Here is a 22,607-nt window from a genome sequence, read left to right on the forward strand (position 1 = left end):
TATTTCTATTATGATTTTTCCACGTTAATAATATACAGTAACAGTAACTGAAAGCAGTACAAATTGAGTGCAAACAACATGAAAAGAGAAAGTCACTGGTCCAGTTAGTCAATAAAGATCACAGTTTTCAAGGAACATGCTTGAATCACTGTTATTAATCAGACTCCCAATTTATAACAGATTATATTGTGCAGTCGGTCACTGAAAATTCTTTTGGGTGTAATGTAGGTTCTTCCTTGAACCATGAAGACACAGTTTGCCTGTGTTTGAGAACTCATAGATTGGTTAGCTCCACAGTTCACCAGCTGCCCAAATTACATTATATTTATATATACATGTGCTTGGAGGAGGGGGGAACCAATCTGTGATGTTTCTCTGTTCTGCTCTTTTTTTCTTTCCATTTGATATAGAGGTGAATTTGCAACACATTGAAAATAAGCATAAGAGCTATTAGAAGCAATTGTTCTATAATAAAACATAATGTTGCTAGAGCACAAACATCTGTCACTCACGCAGACATCATCCTGTAAACCCTTCTAACTAACTCCATTTTCTTTTCTGATTGTATCAGGGTAGCTTGCGGCGTGACAGTGATTTGAGTGACAGACGTCCAACCTGGAACAGTGCTATGCATACTTATGTTTGTTTACAGGGTGTCATCATTCTTGTAAGATGTAAATTTTTAAATTTGTTTTTATTGGGAAAAGGAACAATGACTAAAAGGTTGTTACCTTGGTGTGCAAAGTCAAAGTTATTGTAGAGCTCTAGCTTTCATAAAAATTTTACCAACTTTTTAAATTGACTTCTTGGTTTTCTAATGAAAAAGTGCATGAATAATTTAAATGTAGACTGCATTTTTTTTTTTTTTATTAGTACCATACTATACCAATACAACAAAAGAGACAATGCTCGAGATATAGCTTACCTTAATCCTTCTCCTCACAGACTGTGATTACAATCTTCAGGACAGCTATAGAGACTCAGTAATAAATGCAGGCTTCCTCTATCTTCCTATTAAATTAAAGTTAGATTTCTGGAATGCAATCTTAATAAGTTTAATCAATGAAAATTTAATTTTTTAATGTATCTTTAGAACCATAACAAATAATGGCTAATTACTTAAAAGTCCCAGTTAGAGCACCAGAGATTTTTGCATTCTGACATATAAGAAACCCTCTCCATGCAAAATGTTATTCAATTTTTCTGTTATGCATCTATTATAACAAATCAATTCCCAATTCTGATATGCCTATAGAGAAACAGCTTTGTTTGTTCTTTCATTTCAGTCCTATTTGACCATATCTTTAGTTTCTTTGTAGTGTACCAGACATAATGGGTAATATATCCTGTATAAACAAAACTTTCGATCACGAGATCTGCAATGTAGGCGAAATATGTTCCCTCACCAATAAAACCATGCTCTCTCTTTAATGATACCAATCTGTAAGTTGGCATTTTGCATTATGTGCTTATTTGTCAAGCAGTAAATTGATTTGTTCAACTGGGAAAGAGAATAATGTGCAACCTAATAATCTTGAACTACTGTAGTGTACTATAGAAAGGTTTAGGTGCTTATTTTCCAAAGGTTATGCTCTCATTTCAAATTCCTGCTCTTTGACCTGAAATAAAAAAGAAAGGGAAAGAAAGGTAATTTCTACCTGATCAGTGTTTCCCTATCCTGGGTGTTCTAATCTTGTGTCGATCAGGCAATTGGCACGGTCAGATGACTTTTTTTCAAAACAGCACCCATTCCCTGTTTCTTACTCACAATTTTCTGCAGAAGTAGCCTGTATAGACCATAGAAAGGTACGCAAAGTATTGGTGAAATATCTTGCAAGGTACCTCTTTTTTTTAATTATTCTTCTTTGTTTGTACTAACAGATATACGTTAACTATATCTGGCAATACTTTTTTTTTTTTTTTTGTGTGTGTGTGTGTGTGTGTGTGTGTGACAACTACTGATGTTGTAATAACAGTGCTCCTTTTCACAGAAATAAAAAGCTTTTGTCTTAAACAGTTATTCATTTTGAGGCCTATGTTACCTCAGATCAGGTACTAAATGACTAGTGTCTGATTTTCCCATAGTAAGATTAACACAGCCTTCCCCAGTGGCTCCCTTCTCCCCAAATCCCACTGATTTGTGGAGAATTCTAAAGCATGGATATCTGCCATGTCTATTATTTATTTCTTCTATATTATTGTTATTGTTGTGATGGAGCACAACATATCTTGTGAGCCCAACAGGCACTGGTTAAGAAAATACCTTTCTTTCCCTGACAAGTTTAAAATGACTCCATCCGAAGATAGAAACTATGTGAGGAAAACTAAAACCATTGTGAGAAATAACAACATAATAGCGAAATGATTATGCTTCCCATCAGAGAAGTAGTCCAAAATGTGAAATGTCATCAAGTATCTTGTGAAAGAAATTTTTTAAAATTGCAGTCAGATTTACAGTCCAGCTAACAAAAGTGGAAAAATGAGTTATATTCTGACTTGTGCAGAGAAGAATGTCAGTCTCTAAGCTGTTCTTTAGTCTGACAGGGAAACTATGGAACTGCATATTGTGATTGAATTAGAACATTCAGTTTCCTAATTTTTTACAAACTTTATCATAGCAATAGCTAAATGTTTTTTGTTGGTGGTGGTTTTTTGTTTTTTTTTTAATTAGTCCTAATTTGAATCTTTATCTCAGGAGACTTTTAACATAATGAGTGTTAATTCTACAAAATTAATTGAGAAGTTGTTATTTTCATCTTTAACTGATGTGTATCTTTGATTGACTGGTCAATGACAAGTCTCTTCTCATTTTTCCACTATAATAAGGCTATGAAAAGGGAAAGAAGTAGAATAGTTGGCCAATTAAGTTATACAATAATGACAAGGTCAGGCCAAAGAGAGTATATTGTGGTAGTTTACAAATTACTGAGACATTTGGATTTTTCATGTTCCTGACAGAAGTTGTAATGAAAATAGAAAGTGACACATGAATCCACTTGTGTGACAGAGCAATAAAAGGGAAGAGAAATAATTTTAAGCATACAAGTATACATCAATATAATTTGAAGGGATCAGAAACAAACCCACAAGAGAATTGTGAGTCTTTCCAAAGTAAGATGATATGCCACAGAAAACATTTTCCATTTCCTCCAAAATCTATGTCTTCCCTAGCTTTCTGTCTTTCAAGAGCTTTTTGTTTTGTTTTGTTTTGCTTCTTGCTTTATCTCTTCGGTCTGCTGTTTCTAAGTATGCACTTTAAGTAGTGTAAAGATGGTTCAATTCATTGAAATCTTGTGGTGTTGGTTCCTTGTGCTCTGATGTATTTGTTTCTTCGCCAAGGAAAGAGCAGCTCTCATCATCAAAATGTGTGAAGTTGTGCCAGTAAGAAGTGACATGTTTATAAGTAAGGAACAATGTAGTCATATTGAACCTGTGCCTGCAAACATCCTGCATGTTACATCATTCTGGTTGAACTGCTTTACCCTAAAGTCTTGTGGGACTTCTTTGCTGAAAGAGGAAGAGCAGGGCTCCTGTTTTAAAGTTTAGCAAAAATAAAATGTAATGGAGATCTTTTCCAGTATCTATTTCCAGTGTTTCCTATGGTTATGGTGCAATTATACATTTTTTTAAACCACAGTCATTAAGGATTTGTTCTTCTTAATAGTTAATAATATAATTTTGAAAAAGAAAAAGAAAAAAGGCAACCATTATTTCATCAGAAAATGTTATATAATGATGGTTATGACCACTTGGAACATTTGAGACATATTCTAGTTTTTCTAACAATAGTATTTATTAGTATTTCCCATTATGTATGTCAGCTGCATAGACAGTGATCTCACCATTAATGTGTTGAGTACATGGCCAAAGAAAGAGAATGTGGGCCTCGTGCTGACTACCTCTATGATCCTTGTTTGAAATGAAGATAATCACTAAGACACATAACAAAATTAAGGGATCGTTTAAAGTATAGTGCATGGGAGAGATCCTTCCAAAGCTGCCGTGCTATACCAGTGCAGTTCTCTCTGCACCTAACCACAGCCTTTCTGCTGGGCTCACCTTGTAATGTTTCCAGAGACTATGAGAAAAGTGGGAGTCATAGTAATATCTACATCAAAGAAATGTCCAGTTATCTTGTTAAAATAGCTCTTCATTCTTTTGGAACTGAAGGCACGGTACAAGGGGAGACAGCCAGAGTCTGACTTCAAGGGTACATCGAAGAATATTTTCACACTAATGCGTATTTTATACAAGTACAGCATCTTTTATCTGAGGACCTTGGATGATTCTGAAATATATATATATAAAAGCAAAACAAACAACAAATCATGAAAGTGAAACAAAACCAAACTGCTTTAATTGTAAATTTTGGCTCAATCAGATGCAGCTAGGTGCTTCTGAAGATGGTGTTTCCCAAGAAAGGCTTTCTTATAGTTTGTTCTTGCCAGGGAGTCTGTATGGACTTCAGACAGTATGGCCATTGCTCCAACAGCCAGTTGCTCCAGACTGTTATAATCACTTTCCTAGCAGCAGTGCTCTCTCTTGTTGCCTTATTTAAATACCTGTTGCCCAAGTAGCAAGCTAGCCTTGCTGGTACTGTTGCAGGGTTTGAAAATAATAGAATGCATGGCTTTCTGCAAGCTGATTTTGGAACACATCTCATAGCAGATGACACATTAGAATGTCAGGTTTCAAACTGTTCTTGTTCATACTGTTCTTGTGATAGCAAATTTTGTAGGATTTTGACAATTTGTCTTTTGCTGCCTCTCTAACTCTCATCCTTTCTAGCCTTATGGGAATCAAGTGGAAACTTTCAAACCTATGTCTCTGAATAGATCATAGCAGATCTTTGAGAGCTCTCTCAAGACAGCTCATGAGAATTTAATAGCACAGGAAGAACAAATTAGTGGTTTAATATTAAAAAGGCAATAAATTTATTTATGTATCATCAGTAAAAGTCTTCATCCAGATTTTGCCTGTCTTCACTCACTTTGCATCCCCAAAGAGTGTCAGATTATCAGTTCTTTTAGTATATGCCATTTCCTCTATGGAAAGGATGTTTATTTGCTGTCATTGTCTCTCCTTATGATTTAAGGATCTGTGATTTCAGTTTAAAGACCATAAAGCACCAGCAAAGTCTGCAGCTGCAATAAATCTAATTGTTTCTCATAGGAGATTTCTGGAAAGTTTTCAAAATGCATAGTAAACTCTGATCTCTAGATTACAGAACACTTGAGGTAGATGAGGGTCTCTGAAGACCTGGGTCAGCTGAGCAGTTTCCTCAGGGAGAGGATGTTGTCTTATGTTTCAACAGAATTTCCTGTATTTAAGTTTGTGCCCATTGTTGCTTGTCCTGTCACTAGGTATGGCCAAGAGTAGTTTGGTTCCATCATCTTTATTTCCTCCCATCAGATATGTAATACACACAGGTAAAATCCTCTCAAGCCATCTCTTCTTCTGGCTGAATGTTTCTAGCTTTTTCAGCTTTCATCCAAGATGCCCCTTCAGTCAATTTCACAGCCATTCACTGATATTTTTTAAAGCAAGAGGTCTATGTTACCATCTTAGATACTAGTTAAGATTACATGCCAGACAATTTATGCCTTTCTCTGGGGAGAATGAGGTATCCATAAAGCTTCTTTAGGTTGCAGAATGAAAGTTTTGCATTAGAATGGGGAAGCTTTTTCTCCTAATGATTTCCATGTAAATACTATATTCAGAAAACTACGATCTATACTTTGATGAGTGAATTCACTCATGCTTCCCCTACAGTAGAGAGGCACAAATAAAGCAATATTTTTACTAATGCCTTATTTGATGATACTTAAAATATAAGAAAATACATTTTTTACACTTCCCCCCTTTCCAGATAATAGAAGAATAAAAAGCTGGATCACTGAGTGAGCATGAAAGGGTAAAACAAGATTCAGCTGACAAAAGAGTTGGTTTGCAGTATTCCTATCCAAGTAATACAATGATGGCAATAATGACCTGTCACAACACATATCTTAAGACTAATTTCACTTTGTACTCATCCAAACATCAAGAACCAAACATGGAAAGGGAAGGCATGAACAACAGTAGATGGCAGAATCACTTATACAACCCAGGCTTTCTGACCCTGTCTTCCTGCTGAACACTGTCCTCTTCTAGGCATTCTCTGAATTATTTTTTCGTAAGTAATGTTTGTTAGATGCCTACTGAATACTCAATTGTGTTTGCGTAGCTACTGGACTGCAGTAAAGAATATTCTTTCTCCCAGGCAAGGCTGATAAAGAATGCAAAAAGGCAGCACCTCTCAATTCTCTGTCACTGCTGGCTTTCTGAGCATGAGCTGACACACACCACAGACTTTGAAGATATAATGATTGAATCTGTGCAGAGTGGAGGGAAAAGATGTTGGAATTCTGTAATCTGTCATTGTCCTTAGGACTGACTAATACAGGATATTAAAATTCACCATGTGTGAGAACTTATGGTTAAATGTCTTAGTTGTTTTATAAAATGTGTTTTATAAGGTTCTGTTTACACAAAATAGAATTAGACATAAAATAATGTATCAGTCCGGTTTCACTATGTGGTGTTAAGTAGAATTGATGCACTGTGACAGAGAAGACAAAAAGAATTCCAAAGGATAAATTACTCACTAAATTGTCTAATAGCACAGTAAAAGCTACAGGGGAGAAAAGAAAAAAAAAAAAAAAAAAAAAAAAAAAAAAAAAAAAAAAAAAAAAAAAAAGAAACACTGTATACACTGTATACAATAGTTATTTTCTATATATTTAAATATGCTGCCATTTTTGTACTCAGTAAGCCTAACACAGGGAATATTTGCAAAAACATCTGCTTCTCCCATCCTTCATCTCAGTATTTTCCATAAATATTTTCTTTTCCTCCATACGTTTAGTAATTTTAATTATTTCCATTATTGTGTACTACACTAAGAGTTTAGTTTCAGTCAATTAGACTGAATCTAGTTTTCTTTCATTATTTTATAGTTGTTCCACTTATTGCAAATTGTTGTCTTTTTCGTTTGTTATTATTTCCCATTAAGTTCTTTGAATTCTATGGATCCTTCTGTGAAATACCCAGAATGCACATGCATCAACTAGGTCTGTTTTCACCAGTTATTTTATGCCTTTAGTTTTCACTGGGGAAAAACCTCAAAGTGGTTTAATTCCTCTGTTCTGTAAACTGAAAACTAGTTGCTATTTTCCTTAAACATCACTTGAGGGGGAGGAAGAGGGTGGTGTGCAGCTGCCTACCGTCCTTGTGCAACTGTTCCACTATATATTTTTTTCTTCTTCTTTAGTACAATAAGAATTTTTAAGTATGTGCCTCATCTTGTTCCCGTAGAAAGAAAATGCAGTCATGAGGCTCAGGCTCTTGGACCCTACTCTAAAAGGCATTAGAAGAACTTCGAGGAAAGTAATATCACTTCTGAACCCACCACATGACATGTCCAACAACATAGAAACAGACAGGGATCCTCTGTTTTTCTCCAAGCATCTGAGGTATCTGTGGCTGTGATTTTCTGTCAGATGATTGTTTTCTGAGTCCTGCTTCAAAAAATGGTTATGTCTATATAGCTTCCTCTATCTGCTATTGAAATAGTGAGCTTTCGTGCGCCTGCTGCCTACTTGCAAGTCCCTATCTCAAGAAACTTTGATTTCCAGAGTTTGATGTCTTCTCTTGAACTAGTGCAAGTCAGGCTTCTGGTAGCCCACCTGCCTGACAAAATGTAACTGTAACTCCAGACCTCTTCAAGCAGGAGTCTTCCCTGGTCTGCCTGTGTTCACATGAGAGTTGGTCCATGAATCAGATGTGTGTAAACAAATAACTCCACTAACTATTGCAGCTCACTTGCTAATCTAATGAAATGGATTTTTTTTTTTTTCTTAGCATAACTTATTTTTTCAGTCTGTTTATCATAAGCTTTGCATCTACTACTTAAAACAAAATATGAAATAGATTATTTGCTTCTAAAATGCGTTCTATAAAGATAGATCCAGAGGGGTGCTGGAGATGCAAGAATAATGCTTATTCTCACTTGCCAAACACTAACATTTTCTGCAAAGTTGCCATACCTGTCATAAGCTTCTGGAGTGCCACACAACAATAATTTGGTATTTCTAGTGAGAAATAAGAGGAAAAGATGCAGTGTAAATACACTTAGTTAAAAATTCCTCAGAAACAATGGGTTTAAGGGATTGATTAAAAAACTGGAAAAAATACAGTAGGAATGCATGACTTTATCTTGCTTTGGAGCAGAGATAGCATTGACTGACTGTGGTAAGCCCAGCACAAGTCATCTCAGTACATAATTTTTCATGGTGGCATTCATTATTTATCTTGTATGAGACAGTCAGCAAAGTATGAATGGAAATTAAATGCAATAAAATGGAAGAGAGCAGAGTGGCACTTCTATGCAGATATTGCTAATGGTTTAATGTGAGGTCATTGAAGCAAAAGGTACTAGGTGTGGCAGTAATGATTCAGCTCTCATTTGTTCATATAAAAATGAGGTCACTTGAAGTAGAAAACAGACAAATGCCAAAACATCCTTACAAATAACCAGTATATCTTGATTATACTGTTGTCTCAAAGCACATTCAATCATGCATCAGAATTTTGGTAATGCATATGTAAATACATGATTTTACAGCAGTTTGAGGTATCACAGGATGGCTTAGGTTGGAAGGGACCATAAAAATCATCTAGTTCCAGCCCTCCCTGCTATGGGTAGGGCTGCCAATCACCAGACAAGTCTGCCCAGAATCCCATCCAACATGACCTTGAACACCTCCAGGTGCGGACATCCACAACCTCTCTGAGCAATGAGGTCTCATCTAAGTCTTCTCTTCTCCAAATTAAACAATTCGACCATCTTTGTGGTTCTCTGCTGAAGCCACTCCAACAACTCCATGTCTTGTACTAGAGGCCTCAGACCTGGATGCTGTACTCCAGATGGGGCTTAACAAGGGCAGAGCAGAGGGGGACAATCCCTTCCATCTCCCTGCTGGCAATCCCTCTTTTGATGCAGCCCAGGATACCACTTGCCTTCTGGGTTTCAGGAGCACACTGCTTACTCATGTCTAGCTTTTCATTCACCAATTCCCATACATCCTTCTCATTAGAGTTCTCAGCGAGTTCTTCTCCCAGTATGTACACATACATGGGATTGTCTCAACCCAAGTGCAACACTTGATCTTGTTGAACCTCATTAGGTTTGTGTGGGCACACTGTTGAAACCCGTTCACATCTTTTATTGACCTACTTCCTAATTTTAACCTACAGGCTCTCAGCCTGGTTCTGGCTCTTTCTCAGCTGCAGCTCTTCACAGTCAATCCACTTGTTAATGTAGAAGGCAACTCTCCCTCCCCTCTTGAACTGCTTTTCCCTTCTTAAAATCTTGTAGTCCTCAGTCATGCTAACCCAGTTGTGCAATTTGTCCCACCATGTTTCTGTAATAGCAATTAGATTATAGTTCTCTACTTACACCATGGTTTCTACCTCATCCTGCTTATTTCTCATGTTATGTGCCTTGGTGTAGAGGCACTTCACATTACATTCTTGAAAGAGCTCTCCCAGATTCTTTGGGGACAAATCTGAGGTTTTCCTATGCTGTTTCCTAAAGTATCTTAACACTATATTGGTATTCTGTAGTTGATGTTAAAAAAAAGCTCTAAAATTTTCAGGCAGCATTATTTTAAAATATAATACTCTGCTTGTTCCAATGTACTACTGGTATTTTTTTCTGATCCTATGCTTCTGTCTTGAAGGCCTGCTGTTACTGTTTTATCAGTTTCTGTGGATTTAACATCTGGGTATTCAAGTGTACAGCATCTAACATAAAAATTCCTACTAATTACAACAGAACAATAACATAATCATAATATAGCAAAAACTGACAAACTGTAAGTAAAACTGTCTTGCAAATTTGCATCATTTCTCGCAGAAATTATTTCTGTTAACAGCAGCTAGCATAGCACAGAAACCAACCAGAACATGTTTGCTCTACAAAGTATGTTATTGTACTGCAATAAAGTGTGCTATTAGGGAGAAGTAAATGTATCTGTACTGTTTGAAGGACCAGACATAAACATTAACCTGCAAATTTTCTAAGTGAGTCAAAAAAGCTTGTGATGGGCTAATTTACAAATGTGAGTTTCTGACAAGACATTCAATTTATGTTCCATAAACTGTACCACTTGGCAAGAAGAGAAATAGATTAGAAAGAGAAGGAGGGAATGTTCAAGTTTCCATGTCTCTTTAAAGGATAGGAAAGGGCAACATAACTTTGAGAGTGTGCTAAGAGGGTTAATTCAGAAGAAGTTCTGCAATTTATTCTCCTTCTCAGTAATGTTGGACCTTAGGGCTTAATGTAATGGAATGTGATTTAGAGTTCTGAATGTGCTAATTTTGTAATTCAGGTGTCCTGTGGAGAGGCTGTGTTCATGCCAGCTGTCTGGGGAATTAAATGCAGCTGATTTGTGTTGGGGAAAATGTGTGGTTTGCTTCAGGCCAAAATTGTTGTAAAACTCAAACCAATATATTTTTCTCTCTCTTTAATTTAAAGTATGGGATACAAGTGGGCCTGAGGGGAATTACCAAGGGCTCCATATACTTCCTGGTATTATGTATAGAAAATTCTCAGATTGTTAAAATGCACATTTTAACAGTATAAACTAAGTTTTAGTTATAACACTGCAGTTCTATTTTCCCTTGGTTTTGCCTTGCTGTGGGGGGTACTGTCTTCATCAAACACTAATTACAGTAGGATTTTGACTCTCATGCTCTCTGCAAGAACAAGGCAATGTCAATCCAGTGCCTAATGTCACAAGAAAATACTGTGTTAAGTGTTCATTTGATTTTTTTCCACAAGAGAGATCTGTGTTGGAGAAATGGTTTCCATGATATCCTTGAGTCAAACTAGACATTGATATTGCTGTGAAATCATGAGCTAAGAACATCTGTCTGCTCTAGGAAGTGGTGCGGTTGAGCAATAGCTTAGCAAAGAAAGTGGAGTTTGTCAGGTGAAGGGCACAGCACTCATTTATTTATTTAATTGAGCCCATATCCTCAGGAAATTATGAAATGTGGTTCTGAGAAATAAAGAACCATGTCTTCAGGTTATGTAAATCAGAAAGCTCCATTTGCTTTGGTGAAACTATGCTGATTTTTGCCAAGAAAAGAGCTGGACTAACATTCCTTAGGCTATAAAAATGCTTGTTGCTTTACAAATGACTCTGCATCTAAATGACATTATCACACCATAACACCTGACCTGAGAGGTGGAATCAGTTACATTTATTGAAATCAAAACGGTTGTATTTCTATCTTCACTGGTTTCCTTCAGCTGCCTTGGGAAAACATTTTAAGAAAGGAGGAAAGCAAAGTTTTCCTTGTATCTGTTCTTGTAAGAGTACTGCCTTTTTAAAATATACCTCTTAAAAATACCTCTTTAAAAAAATGCTAGTGAGCAGCAAATGAAAGGTGCCTGGTTTATTTCCCTTTTTTGTCCCTCTACTGCATCTTTACAGAAATATGTGTAAGCAATTTATATCACGTCTGTTAATATTAAAAACAAAATGCTGGGAGGACAGAAAGCTTGAAGATGTTAATAGCACAGCACAGTGAATAAAAGCAGTCACTAAAAATAGCTTAAAAATATGACAGTTCAGCCATTCAATACATTACCTATGTCCCTCAGGCATATTTTATGACCCATGTGTAGCTATATTCTGTCTTTGTTGATTTTGCTGGAGGTGAAATTCCAAAGGAAGAGCAATATGGAAGTGATGTATGTGCTTCAAAGTAATATATTAAAATGATTTTCTGTTATACACAGAATAAATATAAAATCAATTTATTTTGTTTTGTTTAAGCATGGTATAAACTATGTTCTTCACAAAACCATTTTGATCACATCTGTATGCATGTGGTCTGAGAATGTGGATACTTACTAACACTCCACTAATGTCTGATAAATAAAATTTCTAAAAGGGCAATACTTGACAGTGATACAAACTCCTCTTTCATGGTAGACGAAATAGAGGATGAAACCAGCCCTTATGGAAGGTCAGATGGAAATTTAAATCAAAATAGTTTAAAATTGAAGAATTATCACTCTCTGACTCAAATATAGTTCAAAGAATTGCATGTCAACATGCTTAGTCCCTGTCTTTAATTTTATTCCAAGTTCAAGAAACCTGTGATAATTCATCTACTTTCTTCTATACTGCCCATGGCTGAGGAACTAATAGAGTAAACTGAATGTTGTTCTCTTGTTGCCACCTTCTAGACAAATTATCCAGTTAATAGATAAAACAGGTAGGTAATGTGGCATTGATCATTCTCCAGGCAATTCTTGCACAGCCTGGAACTGTACACTTTTCTTTTTCCCTGAAACTTTTTTTCTTCCGGAGTTGTAAATTCAACCCAAATGTTTGACAAATTCATTTTCTGTGTTCAGAAAAAAGAAGATTCTAAGAATGCTGTGTCATTTCATTTTGGCTTTGAAAATCAAGTTTCAGTGTGCTGGAGTGAAAAAAATCTTTATTAAAAAAGAAAAATCTGAATGATAACTGCCATTTCAATAGAAACAATAAGGTATTCTTCATCCTCTAACTATTTAACTTTTTTGCTCATGTCAATGTGTTTGGCCAATGAAATTAGGACTTCAGATTTTGTTGTTATTGTCAGTAATAAAATGCAGATCTCTTCAAAGTGTGACCATGAGCATAACCAAAATTTTTTCACATCCCACATTTGTAGTGAACATTTTTTATGTTTCAAAAATGTCATTGAAACACTTTCATAGAAGTGAGATGACTATCAATCAACCACTATTGGATGAGAGTTTATCTGCGTGATTACCAGAAAATTAATCTGAATTATCCATTAAAATAGTGGAGCTAAATTACTTGCATTGTCGACACTTGTATTAATTTGATTTGATTTCCTTTACTTCACAGTATGATAACACTTTTTTTTTTTTTTTAATGCCACTTTCTACTGTAATTCTATCAAGCCTTCTAAATGGGCATAGAAATATACTCCATAAAGTGGTACTGGTTATTCAATGAGCATAATTTCAATATTTGGTTATTGTTAAATTAAAGCTGTAGAAAACTACTTGGCATAATAAGCTATTGAATGGGATTCATAATGTAAAATGTGAAATTGAGGTCTTGACCATTTTGCATAAAAGTGTATAGGGATTGTATCTTCTAACTGCTGTGGCTGTTACCACTAAAGAATAATCTTCCCACCTGTTTACATTTAGAGAGTTGTTTCTGAGTTCCACAACAGAGACAGTTTTATTTCAGATTGTTATTTTTTTTAATGAAGTATGTAATGTTTGTAAGACATTCTGGTGTCCTCAGAACAAAATAGCTACCCAAGTGCTATCTTCTTCCAAGAAGGACAGAGAGTGCCATAACAAAAAAAAAATAAATAAATAAATTAAAAAAAAATCTGATAACAGGAAAGATTTCTGCTTCTGACGCGTGAGTTCATCAGAATGTAATTGTGTTATATGCTTTACATGCAAATTAGATCATAGTCTTAATTCAAGCCTTTTTATAAGAACTAACACATTTTGCCTTGAGTCAGAAATTTACTGCTGCTACCATTGGTTATGCCCAAGGATTATTAATATTTAGCATCAAGCTCCATTTTATTCACTGACTGTAGCAGAGATCAACATTGTTTGATCCCTTGCTTTTTCTTTGGGTAAATTAATTCCAAATGATGCAGCTGGATTGAAGAGCTGAGAATGTAAATTTATCTTCTCTGTTGGGTGAAAGGGGATGCATATTTATAACACAAATAGCAAACACTCTACATCCTGGCTTTCCATATTTTATTACTTGCTGCAAGTACTTCATGCTCTCAGCAGCAGTATTCTAAAAGTTTGCTGTTTTGTTTTGTTTTATTTTTATACTGACGTATACTAGATTTAATACTCCGGTCACAGAACTGGTAAAGCCATGTTTCCTGTTTCTAAGGTGAATTTCATAATTATCTTGAATTCTATAGTAAACAGGTGGAAAAAAATGTACATTTTTTTCCCATTGTTTCTCCATTCTTCCTGAAATGTCCAAAGTATTTTCAGATTCTTAAAATGTAGTTCATGAACTATTTGCTTTGTACATCAAATATTGAAACTGACCTCCTTTCTTAATCTCCTCAAGAGCCTCAAATGAAAAAATACAACAATAAAAATTAGGGAGTAATATGAATATCACTTAATTTGGCCTAGAATATTAAGGTTTATTTGTTCAAGACTTATATAACATCCCTCACCTAAAGATTTTTTCTTCTTGTAAACCACATGAATTTCCGTAGGGTTATCCTAATGGTTTCTTCAAGTCTTTACCTTCTTCAACACCAGAGTAGCAGCACCATTTATTCACTATATGGAGATATATATATTCTCTAAATCCTATTAAAAATGCCTACTGTATGTAATTCTCTTTCATATATAATCTTTCATGTATCCCCCAATCTCTGATTAGGCATACAATGGGAATCACCATCTTACCCTTATCTCACCTCTGCTTCTTGGTTATGATCTCCTGGAAATGTGCCCAGAGAGGAAAAATTGGGAAACAACTGTCCTCCATATCAGGTAGGAATATGTTAAAAACTCAGAAATTACCTTTCTTCAAAGGTTACTTGGTCCATCTAGATTCATATTTTCTTCCCTACAACTCCAACATTCAAGGTAGGAATAGCCATAAATAGCAGAAAGCAAAGTTCTTCACCACAACTGAACAGAAATACCTTCAGTATCTCCTGGGGCATGACAGTTCTGCACAGGTCTCCTACTCATGGGTGATGTAAGTATAGCTATTAGAGGGTGTAATTCCTAGAAGTTCATTTGCCTGGAAACAAACAAAGAGGAAAAACGTCATCCTGGTACGTTCTGGAAGTTGGTAAAGGGACTGTTTACCACTACTCCCTGAGCAGACTCCTTTTGCTTTTGTCCTAAATTTAGCAAATGCAATGTTCTGTACTGTACCGACATACCAGCAGTCAATACTGGTAATGATTTTAGGGACATAGTTGTTACTATTGATTAGAATAGTTTCTGCCACCTTTCCTCTCCTGGCAACATCATGCGGAGAAATGTATGGTTATTTAGAGGCCTTTTGACACTGTGCTTTTACAAAACATTCAGGCATTTTGAACAGTTGACCCCAATCATCCTTTTTTTCTGCATACTGAACCTGTTTTGGTCAGAGCTACAAAACACTTTAGAAGTCTATAAAATCAATAGGACATTAAAGTGACAGGTTTGCAAGGTGTCTTTGTATTACTATGCTGTATCAACCATGGCCATGCCCACTGCATTATATAACTGTTGAGCAGATCTGCCACGATAATGTTTTTTTAAAAAGCATTTTGGATTTAGAATAATAACCACAATCTGCTGCAAGACAAATGTTGATGAAAAGAGGATGCCAGCAAAAGAAAATGTAACAGAGCTGAAATTTCTAACAGCAAAGCTGTTTGCAGCAACATTATTCACACTTTGAAATGCAATCTCCCTTGGATAGAACTGCCTTCTGATATGCAATATGGGTTTGATCCAAAGCCCAGTTAAGTCAGTGGACTGATTCCCAATGACATTAATGGGCTTTGGATTACACCCTAACTGCACTGACGTTCCCTTTACTAAAGCTCTTAGTTATAATAAAGTTCAACAATGCTCTGTTTGTTTTTTCCTCAGTTTCAGGTGCTAATATTTTCTCTCTTTCTACCTCAGTGAAGCCTCAATTGTTAGGGAAGCAAAGAAAAAGCCCGAGTATTTCACCAACTGCAGTGATCTGCTGCACATAGACCTCTAATGCTCAGTGCTGAGTCACAGCAAGCATGATCATCATCATCATATAAAGGCAGCTAATAAAAGCAAAAGCGCAGTGGCATTTCAAGCCTGATTTGACAATAAATGTCTCCATGCATGAATGGCCCACTCTAGTGAGAGAACGAATAATACCTATGAAATAGGAATCTATGGAATATCAAATGGGACCAAAGTTCAGTGAGAGGAAAGGTCTTAAATCAGTGAGGGGATTTTTCCTTTGCTGTAAAACCATAAAGAAAACAATTCTCAGTTCATAGGAACATTGACAGTTTCTAGAACTTTTCTCTTAAAAGCATAAACAGCACAAAAACCTGACCTGGTACATCTTTGAGGAGGTTTTCCAGCTGCTGGAGAAAAGAGCACTTCACCAGCATGTGGTTCCGTGGGATATGACTATATATTCATTTACTGTGAGCAAAAGATAGAGAGAATGCCTCCTTACCATGATTCAAGGGAGGATTTCTGAACTTTTACATCACTGAATTTTCACTTCATCTGATGAATGAAAATCAGCCTCCCACCAGTCCCTGGCTGTGTTGGCTACTTTAGGAACATACAATAGTCCAGTGACAGCTATTTGCTAACTAAGCATATTGACAGAAGCTGTCTATAAATTAATTAGCTACTTAAGCAAATTAAGCAGATGGGAAATGGGGAATTGTTTTTTAGAGATGAATGGACAATTGCATACAAACACACACCAACAAAACCTTTTCCTCTACAGTCCCTGTCATTTTTTTATTTTTTTATTTTTTTTTGGTAAGGAAAGAATAGAGAGGATTCTAATTTTTACGCATCCAGTAAGAAGATAGGAACTGAGTCCAGTGAAAGTGCGTGACCCAATAGCATAGTATTATAGTATTAATTTTAGATTCTGACCAGTAGCATAGTATTAATTTTAGATTCTGACCATAACTAATTACATGTAAGTGTAAATTTCACAGCAAATGAAAAATTACCAGAAAAGTATTACTCTAGGAAGGTTTAAAAAACAAAAAATATTCTCTCTATTTTCTTTACATTAAGCAAGAAAATTGCTTTTCCGTCCTCCATCTAGATTATTTAATTGGTTTCAAAATAAAAATTCAGAAAGGTTAGTTTGGAAAAAGTCAAAGTGAAAGTTTTTGGCATTTCCAAAATGGAACATTTCAGTTTCAGAAATATCAAAATAAAATAGATAATTATTTAGCTAAAACTATTTCTGTAACTCAGTTTGAATTTCTTAACAGGTTCTCTCCTCCTACTTGGGATGTGATTTTTTGTTTTTTAGTAAATTGGTTGTTCAACACTTATTTTCAAGTCCAGATTTGATTCCATGCATGTAATTTCTGGAGCATACTACTAAAATTCTGTAATGCCTTACATCTTCCATACCAAGGGAGCATATAAACAGGAGGAGGAATGGCTTTTAATGAGAGTGGATAGTGATAAGACAAGGGGGAATGGTTTTAAACTGAGACAGGGGAGGTTTAGGTTAGATTTTAGGAGGAATTTTTTCAGTGACAGGGCGGTGAAGCACTGGAACAGGTTGCCCAAATAGGTTGTGGATGCCCCATTTCTGGAGGCATTCAAGGCCAGGCTGTATGTGGCTCTGGGCAGCCTGGTCTGTTGGCAACTCTGCACATAGCAAGGGGGTTGAAACTAGATTATGATTGTGGTCCTTTTCAACCAAGGATATTCTGTGATTCTATTTTACTTAAAGCAAATATGATACCAGGAGTTAGTAAACTTGATCTGAAAAAGGCAGTTGGTGAGATGGGCTAATCAAATAATTTGATAATCAAAGTATGAACAAAACCCCTTTTACCTATAAAGCCAAACAATTTATTGACCTGTTTAAATTTCCATCTCTCAGTTGTTCAGAATTCACTTACAAAAGTTGCATGTATTCCACACGCTGTTTCTACCTCACAGACTATATAACATGCTAATGTTTTAGGGTGCAAATGGAAAGCAGAAGATAAAGTATTTGGAAAGAATCAGAAAAATAATAAATTACAGTTTTCTCAAATGTCCTTGGGAATTAGAATAATTCATGAAAATTCACATCATTCACCTTGCAAAAATTAACAGTGAAGCATGGTCCAGTAGCTGAGGATGACTCTGAACCCCTGATATTACTTCATTATGTTTGTTCTTACAGGAGGAAGATGCATCAGGCTTTTCTGTGAGTAACCTGCTTTCACTTCACCTACAGCTCTTCATTGTCACTTGCACTTGCATACTGTGCACTAGTGGTGTCTCTTGTACAGTCATTTAGGTCTCCTGAATGCGTAATTTACACGTTACTCATTTGCTTTATTGTTGGCCTTGCAGCTTTTTTAATTCTGTTGTATCAGTGGAAGCTAAAATGAGAAGTTGAAGACTTTGTAGATTAGAGATAACTGACATCTGAACATTTCTATTTGACTTTAAGAGCACAAAAAATGTTTAGTTTAGTTAACATTGATAAACCATATTCCCAGTAACACTAAAAAGAGTAAGGGGCTCATGGTGGATCATACACTGTTAGTACGTTTTTTGTTTGATCCTGGCCATAGATGCATTACTATTTTCTTCTAAAGTCTAGATGTAATTTATTTGTCAGGTTGAATGGTCAGAGAAAAAGTTGTTCACTGACCTGAAGAAATGTATAGTGTCTCCATGATGATGAAGAACATAAAAGACTCTTCTTCTTGGAAATATTAGAGTTGATAGGGAGTGTTTGAAGGAGAATGTGTCAAAGAGACTGACAGCAACATGAACAAAAGGAGGAAGGGAAATAGAAGATGAGAGGCTGAATTCATTCTCTTTGGGATTTCACGTTTAGGAATGTTAACAAAGAAAGGGTCATTATCTGGGCAGCATAACTTCCTGAACCTAGCTTTTATCTCTTCTTGTCCTTTTATGTAATTGAAAAAAATAGGTCTTTCACACAGAAGAACACTGGAGGAACTGCAGGAATCACAATGAACACTGGGGAAAATCCCTCCAGTGCATGCTTTTTCAGTGCTTCTTCTCATGGGGTAGGATGTGGCAACATCTTCCTTGCACGCCAGGTTTGCTGTTCTTTGGAGGCTGATTACCTGTCTCTGAAGGTGGGAACTATTCATTGTTCTCTTAAAGATTCCTCTCATTTTTTGCCAGTTGCTACACTTCTCAAGAACTGTGCTAAGTCTTTCCATTAGCTCTTTGTTCCAAGTCTGTTCCTTTACTAATCCAGCTCTACTTAATCAATGGGAAATTCCACTCTTCACTTATAATCCAATTATAATATTATGTATTAAACCAAATATTGTCTATACTGTATGGAATCCAGTAGTAGCTGTAGTAGCAGAGGTTTAGAGGTTTGAGGTTTGTTGTTGTTGTGGGTTTCTTTATTTTTTTTTTTTTTAAGAGATAGGCTACTCATTAGGCTGCAGTTGGACTTGATCTTCAAGGTCTTTTCCAACCTGAGTAATTCTATGATTCTATGATATACATGTTATTTATTTATTTATGCATGGATGGGATTGTACAATTGTACACCCCTCTAAAACAGGCTATGAAAGGCAAATCAGCTTGGAAGTTACTTAATATTGTGCTGATGATTTATTTGTTCTTTCTTTCCCTGACCTCATCCTTAAACCTCTCACCATAAATCATAGATTTCCTAATGTAGCCTAACATAACTCCTCACCTCTTGCCTGGCTGGAGTCTGGAGATTCCCAGCTTAGTTCAAAGGAAACAACTCGTATCAAAGTGACCAAGTTCTTTGGGTAGGAACTGATCTCTGGTAGGGAATATGCCCATTGAAATAAAGAAGGGGAAGAAATGAAGGAGTTATGATGCTAACAGCAGGTCTGTAAAGAACAGTTTCACAGCGGGTATGAAAGAACTTTGTAATTGACTCAGATTTTATCCAATTGTAGAAACAACATTTTTAGTCCTCGTGATTAGCTGTGGGTCAGCTTTCTAATTCTGTCACCCTGATATGCATCTGTACAAGAAAACAATGTTATTTTCTTCTAACAGTTGTGATTGCTCCATTTTTATGGATCAAAGCAGGCAGTCATAAAAACACATTATTCTAACACCAAGCTTTAATAGAAAAATAATACTACATTTGTGATAAGCTGCTCAGCTCTGCACAGAAGAAAACCCAAACAAACAAACAAAAAACAAAAAAACAGCAGAACTAATGAACCCAGAGGAAAAAGAAATTATCTTCATCAGAAAAAAAGATCCAGAATGAAGTGTCTCCTCCAAGTACAGCTAAAGTAGATTACTCAGTTTAACAAAACATCTGTTCACACTTGATTGAGTATTTCTAGAATGGTCTATGTTGACCATAAGTTAGCAGGTAAAAGACACATATATGCACCCATATATTTGTGTGGTTTATTGGGACTGACAACTGTAAAACACAAGAAAATGATACTAAAGAAAAGCTGTTTCCTTTGCAATTTTCTTTTGCAAATGTTTAATAACTGTGTAGTCAATATTTATTAAAGGATATAACAAAGAAAATTCTCCTCTGAAGATTGCTGTGCCAAATTTAGAGACTGCTCAACCATTAAAGTATGAAACAAGAGGATTTCAGCAAATTTAAATGATTTAAATGCAAATCACATTGCCAATCTTAACTTAGGAGTCATTAGCAACACATTATAAAATAAATCATTCAGTATACTTACAGGGCTTATTTTTCCTACCATCCTCTGTCTTGGAAAGTGCCATTCAGAAAGAAGGGAAGTTTTCTTGATAAGGTGCTGGTTAAATGAAGCCATTGGCCAAAACCTAGTCTCAATATTCATGTCAGATTTTATGACAGATTCTCCTATTTCTTCTGATAGATTTATATATATATTTATATATATATGAAAAGAAAATTTATGTTGGCAAGCATGGAGCAGTTGTGTCTATTTTGTAAATTCAAAATTGCCAATATTTGTGCAAAAATATATCAGTTTTTGGTGTGAAATGCAACTTGTATTTCTTACAACACGTAACAGTTAAAAATATTCATGACAGATGCTTAGCTCTTTCTTTTGTCTGAGGTTTTTGCTATGGATTTTTTTAGGACAGTGTTTCAATGTTTGGCTGAATATTTAACTCCACAGTGCTGAGGAATCCAGGCATTTTAAGTTCAGCTTCAGGTAAACAAGATGTGTAAGTATTCCTTTGACTTTCAGAATTACATTTACAGGTCTTTCTTTCTCATCTTAGCTGATCAATGAAGTGCAAACTCTTCTGATTGATTGCAAGTTTCTATTTATATGATGGTCCATTATACCATTTCTTAGGGTCTTGACAACTGCTGTAGGTCAGTCCAGGTGTAAAGCCAGATAGAATGAATTCAGGACTTTAAATGTAGATTTTTCTGTTTAATGCTCAATTAATTTCATGTGACAGTGTAATGGACTGTACTCTAGTTTTTAGTAGTTAGAGAAGCAGTTTCAAAAACTACTCATGAAATAAAAAAGAAATATTTTAATGTGCTTTGTGTGAAAGGAAGGAACTCAATCAAGCAGTTATGTGTTCCAGACCTGATCTAATGTACATGAATATACAAAAATTCATGGGGCTGTATTCTCTCTTACAAGGAGCTAAATTTAGTATCAAAGAGGGATGGTCCAAGGCAAGACAAGTGTAAGCACTTAACCTCACTCTCAGTTTAATTCCTGGGATTCAGTTTCTGTGAGTACAGAAGTAATGCCCATTGGAAACACTGATGGAAGGTAATTCAGTTTCCCAAGCTACTGGGCTGAGGTTTGAATCTCAGTTAAGTTTCTAGAAGAGATAACAGTAATAGTATCTATAATCTGTATTATATATCTATTGTATATGCACATATATAAGAGAAAAATAACTGATTTATCATTATTAGTATAGTATATAATATATAATAGTATTGAGAATAGTTGTTAGCTGAGTTAAGTAGAAATCTAAGTGAAATGTTTGTGTTGTTCATACACTTCCTGCACTGAAATGTAGATTTATTTAAGCTTCCTTTATAGTCAGATTCATTGCTTGAACACATTTATTCAGTTTTAATCAGTGTACTTCATTTTAAAAAAGCTTTTTGCTTTCCCTCCATGCCAACACTACATACTTTATTTAAAAGTGAGTGATATAGGGAATATCTGATTATGGAAACCCACTGCAAAACACTGCCTGCCTACTCACTGTAAAATCACATAAAATATACAAACATGATTTTTAATAAAAGTTTGAGATCAAAAGACATTGTGGCTACATTCTTTGTGAAACAGCAAAGAATCCTTATTTTAATGTATTTGAATAGGGTAGATGTCACCAGCAAATTACATTGCAGTCCCTGGGTAATGCAAGAAAGAAAATAAGCAATACAGTACAGCTTGTTTGAACTCGCTGCTACAGTGAATGGCTGGCTTTGCTTTAAAAACTCTGTCCTTGTCAATGCATTGTCCTTAAAGACAAGTGTTTCTTGGCACCTGCATGCAGCTTATGACCCTTCCTTTACAAATAAGGATTTTGTTTCTATGATCCCAATCTTAATTTCTGCAAGGAACCAATGGATAGCTGTGTCTTAGCTAAATCATATGCAAGCTCCTGTGTGTGGGAGCCTGCCTACTTAGCAAAGTTTCCAAGCAGAGATGAGATAATAGGTGCTGGGTTCTTATCAGCTCTTGAATTTCTTCAAGGTTTGAATTTTTATCTATAGAGTTCCAGAAAATTTGGAATAGTTCTCATGAGAGTTGTCAGGGTACCCAGTCCGTCTCAGCCATTACTG

At 35.6% G+C, this 22,607-nt stretch overlaps 1 protein-coding gene across 2 annotated transcripts in view; it reads left to right on the forward strand.

Moving 5' to 3' along the window:
* Positions 1–22,607, forward strand: part of ADGRL4 (adhesion G protein-coupled receptor L4) — a 161,144-nt gene that overhangs the window by 35,337 nt on the left and 103,200 nt on the right. For both annotated transcript variants that reach the window (XM_072343658.1, XM_072343659.1), the window contains exons 2-3: positions 14,523–14,635; positions 18,018–18,041. In XM_072343658.1, the coding sequence (XP_072199759.1) occupies positions 14,523–14,635; positions 18,018–18,041 (137 nt within the window). The remainder of the gene's footprint in view (positions 1–14,522; positions 14,636–18,017; positions 18,042–22,607) is intronic.

Source organism: Excalfactoria chinensis, chromosome 8, assembly GCF_039878825.1.
Source record: "Excalfactoria chinensis isolate bCotChi1 chromosome 8, bCotChi1.hap2, whole genome shotgun sequence".
Lineage (NCBI taxonomy): Eukaryota > Metazoa > Chordata > Aves > Galliformes > Phasianidae > Excalfactoria > Excalfactoria chinensis.